Raw genomic sequence first — 4,907 nt, 5'->3', positions numbered from 1 at the left:
TGTGCCATGGACAGCTCGCAGTGGTTGCATGCTTCTGTGTTTTTTTTCTTTCCTAACACTGCAATGTTGCATGTCACAGCTGCGTTTGCATGTAACAGCTGCAGTATTACATGTAACAGCTGCAGTGTTGGATGTAACAGCCCTAATGCCCTGTCCAGATACGACCCGGTAATTTTCGAGCAGGACTGGCTAATTTTGATATGGTTCTAGTTCTACTATAAGTTATATATAGTAACATCAAAAACTTTCGAGAGAACTGGCTCCAGAGCCTGTACAAAACCATTATCAACAAGCTTGAAATGGGGGAGGGGAGGCAAGATCGGCTTTATTTTAGTCAAATACGGCCTGCCACTACAGACACTTTCTGAATAGCAAGAATGAGAAGAGGGGTGACCCTGTAGATCGTTTGGAGTTTTTTTAAAGCTGTTTCACTTACCTTGTCCTTCATTGTATTGTACTCTTCAACGCTGTCCTTCTGCTGCCTACGCAGACTGTCTATCTCCTTTCCCAGCATCTCATGTACCTGTAGCACATGGGGAATAATAAAAATCAAAATAATAATAATAACAATATATATAATAAATATAATAACAATAACAATAAAAATAATAATATCTGTCATTTCAGTCAAGAATAGTAATAACAAATAAAAATAAATAATATAATAAAATATGATAGTAAGATGATTGAAATCAAGTAATCACCAATCAGCACCTATAATCAGCACCTATAATTGGCACTTATAATTACAGCCCACATCCAGAGTCGATATGAAAAGTATTAAAACTAGCTGAAATAAATTACTCACGAATATTCATAATCAGGCAAGAATCACCAAACAGGCACGTTTACAATTTTAAATACTAGGGGGCGGCACGTTCTCAGCAAATACGAGCATTGTGGGCAGTAGAGGGGGGAGAGCAAATGTACCCACTCAGCTTAGATTACACAGTGTTGTAGGAACGATGGGGGAGAAATACCAAGAATAGCAACAGATGGCATTTAATTCAGGAACTGAATAGATAGTTTAAAATTCCCTGTAATCGTATTGCACCCACACTCAAACCATGCAAGCTACAAAAAACATTTGTATCGCTATTTAGCTTGAGCTGTGTTGTTTGTACACAAAAACGTCCAATAACAAAATTCAAGGTGCCGAACTTATACACAAAGCTAAGAAATCTTGTTAATGTACCAATGTTTTGTACCAACTTTTCACGGCAAAATACGGAGTGTGACTTGTACACAAATACGACTTATATACACAAGTAAATACGGTAAATGTTTTTTATAGCTTAATTTCACGGTTTGGGTGTGGGAGCGATACGATTACATTTACAAGTTTGCGCCAACCCAGATGAGTGATTATAGATTGAGGCGTGGGGAGAGAACGCAACAGTGAGGGGATTGGGGAGGAGACATACGTGCATGGGGAGGGGATCAAGGAGGAGGACATACGCCGGCATGGGGAGCGGGGATCTGAGGAGGACGACATACTGTGCGATGGGTGAGGTGATCCGGAGGAGACACAGTACGCACACGGGAGGGGATCAAGGCGACATACGATGCATTGGAGGGGATCGAGGAGGCACATACCGTGCCACGCGGGATCGCAGGATGCGAGACATACGTGCATTTAAGGAGGGGATCGAGATGAGGAGCATACGCGCATGGGAGGGGGGATCGAGGAGGAGACATACGTGCATGGGGAGGGGATCGAGGAGGAGACATACGTGGCATTGGAGGGAGGGGATCGGGAGGAAATACGTGCACTGGGGAGGGGATCGAGGGAGGGAGACATTTATGCGTGGCGGAGGGGGATGAGTGAGGAGACATAGTTGCATGGGGCGGCGGATCGATAGGAGGAGAAACATACGTGCATGGGGCAGGCTCGGGAGACATTAGCGCTGCATTGGCGGCGGGGATCGCAGGAACGGAGACCATACGTGCCATTGGGCAGGATCGAGGAGACATACGTGCGTTGGGAGGGCATCTGAGGAGGGGAGCAGTACGTGCATATGGGGACTGGCGGACGCACTGGAGGATGACATACGTGCCATGGGGAGGGATCGCAGGAGCGAGACGATACGTTGCATGGGAGAGGGCGTGAGTCGAGACAGACATACGCTTGGCATGGGGGCAGCTGGGAGTCGACGGGACATCCACGGCAATGGGCAGGGTGCGAAACTCAGGGGAGAGGAGACATACGATGCAATGCGGGAAGGCGAGTCGAGGAGACATACGTGCGTGGGGCGTGGATCGAGACGAGGAGACATACGTGCATGGGTCGGGGGATCCTGAGGGCAGGAGACATACTGTGCACGGGCGAGGGGATCGAGGAGGAGACAGTACGTGCATGGGAGAGGGATTCGCAGTGAGGAGACATACGTGCATGGGGAGGGATCTAAGGAGGGATGACTACGTGCATGGGGAGGGACTAGAGGAGACATACTCGTGCAAATTTTTTTTTTTTTTTTTTTTTTTGGTAGGGGATCGAGGGACATACGTTGCATGGGGAGTGATCGGAGGAGGAGAACATACGTGCATGGCGGAAGGGACTTCGAGGAGACATAGTGCGTGGAGGGATCGAGGAGTGAGACTACGTGCATGGGGAGGGAGCGAGGAGGAGACATACGCGCACGGGGGAGGGGATCGAGAGGAGAATCATCTGCGCTATGGGAGGGGATCGAGATCCAAAAGAGACGAGGAGACATTACGGCGCACGGGAGGGAGTCGAGGATGAGACATACGTTGGCACGGGAGGGGATCGATGATGAGTGCATTTGGGAGGGGATCGAGGAGGAGACTACGTGCATCAGGGAGGGATCGAGGGAGGAGACATATGTGCACAGGGAGGGACGAAGGAAGTTGAGATAATGTTGCATATCGATATCTCTTCGAGGAGACATACGTGCATGGGGGAGGGACCACCATCGAGGAGGAGACATACGTGCATGGGAGGGATCGAGCAGATATACGATGCATGGGAGGGATCGAGGAGTGAGACATACGTCGACGGCGCGACGGGGGATCTGAGGAAGGAAGACATCTCGGTGCACGGGGAGGGATCGAGCTGAGACCTACATGCATGGGGAGGGATCGAGGAGGAGAAACGTGCACGGGGAGGGAGCATCTGAGGAGGAGACATACGTGCACCTGGGGAGGGGATCGAGGAGGACATACGTGATGGTGGAGGGAATCGCAGCGAGGAGATACGTTGCATGGGGTGTGAGCGCGGCGGCGGCCGAGGAAGGGCAGCATACGTGCATGGGGCGAGGGGATCGTAGGTCGTGCGAGACATACGTGCTTAGTATGGCGGCCCGAGGGGTGATGGGGATCTGAGGAGCGAGACATACGTGCAATGGGGGAGGGGAGCGAGGAGGAGACATACGTGCATGGGGAGTGGGATCGAGGAGACATACGTGCACAGTGGAGGGATCGAGGGAGGAGACATACAGTGCACGGGGAGGGCATCGAGGAGGAGACATACGTGCATGGTTGGAAGGGGAGTCGACGGAGAACATAGGTGCATGGGGAGGGGATCCGGCTACGAGGATGGAGAATCGTGCGTGGGGAGGGGATCGAGGAGGAGACATACGTGCAATGGGGAGGGATTCGAGGAGAAATACGTGCATGGGGGAGGGCGATCCGAGGAGGAGAAATACGTGCATGGGGAGGGTCCGAGGCAGGAGACCTCGTGTCATGCGGAGGGCATCGAGGAGGAGACGATTACTGTTGCATGGGGAGGGGTCGTATGGAGACATACGTTTGCTGGGGAGGGGACCGTCGGGGGTAGGAGACATACTGTGCATGGGAGGTGAGGAGACATACGGTGCATTGGCTGGAGGGGATCGCCAGGACGGAGACATACAGTGCACGGGAGGGGATCCGGGAGGAGAGCATACGTGCGATCGGGAGTCTGGATCGAGGAGGGCATACCGTGCACGGGAGCGGCGGGATCGAGGATGGAAGAATACTGTTGCACAGGGAGCGGAGATCTGAGGAGGAGACATACGTGCATGGGGAGGGGATCGAGGAGGAGACATACGTGCATGGGGAGGGGATCGAGGAGGAGACATACGTGCACGGGGAGGGGATCGAGGAGACATACGTGCATGGGGAGGGGATCAAGGAGGAGACATACGCGCATAGGGAGGGGATCGAGGAGACATACGCGCATGGGGAGGGGATCGAGGAGGAGACAGGCTCACCTCAGAGAGGTTGGTCTTCTCTCCTCCGTGCTCATGCTGCTGCTGCTGCTCATGCTGACCCTCACCCGCTGGCTTCTCGTGCTCGGACTCGTGGTAGGCGCGCATCATCTGCTGGCAGTTCCTGCGTATCTGCTCGCTCTCCTCGCGTGCAACACGCAGCTTCCTCTGCACCTCCTCCAGCTCCAGCCGCGTCTCCTACGACAGGGAGACGATGATGGAGAGATGGTAAGGGTGCGAGGACGAATGAGAGAGAGAGGGGGAAAGAGACAAAGACGAGAGAGAGACAAATACAATAGAGAGACAGAGAGGCAGAGATAGGGGGAGAGAGAGAGAGAGAACGAGAGAGAGAAAGAGAGAGAGAGAGAGAGAGAGAGAGAGAAAATATAAACAAGATTTTCAAACACATTCGTCCAAATTTTTCCATCTTGCAATAATAATTGGAGAGTTCACTAAATGTGCGGTAACGTAGTTGTTTGTACCTGATATGACCAGATCAATAATTGTTAATATTAATTAAATTATTACAGCACTGAATGCGTACAGTAATAGTGAGTATATGAAGGAATAAACCAATTAACACTGCTGCTGCAGTTGCTGTTTCACATAGATTGGGAAGAGGCTAATATACAAAGTAGTGCTGTAACGATACACAAGCCTCTCGATTCGATCCGGTTCTCGATATTAGCCTCTCGATTC

General features: G+C 51.4%; 1 protein-coding gene across 1 annotated transcript in view; it reads right to left on the bottom strand.

Annotated features, from left to right (window-relative positions):
• LOC106812995 (coiled-coil domain-containing protein 186-like) overlaps nt 1-4,907 on the bottom strand; it is a 23,599-nt gene that overhangs the window by 10,476 nt on the left and 8,216 nt on the right. The window contains exons 7-8 of the mRNA XM_014817037.1: nt 4,212-4,406; nt 437-523 (exon numbers count right to left, since the gene is read on the bottom strand). Of these exons, the coding sequence (XP_014672523.1) occupies nt 437-523; nt 4,212-4,406 (282 nt within the window). The remainder of the gene's footprint in view (nt 1-436; nt 524-4,211; nt 4,407-4,907) is intronic.

This window comes from Priapulus caudatus, unplaced genomic scaffold, assembly GCF_000485595.1.
Source record: "Priapulus caudatus unplaced genomic scaffold, Priapulus_caudatus-5.0.1 Scaffold712, whole genome shotgun sequence".
In the NCBI taxonomy this organism is placed as follows: domain Eukaryota; kingdom Metazoa; phylum Priapulida; class Priapulimorpha; order Priapulimorphida; family Priapulidae; genus Priapulus; species Priapulus caudatus.
Note: the sequence above shows the minus strand (reverse complement) of the source record. Positions and strands in the feature narration are given on the sequence as shown.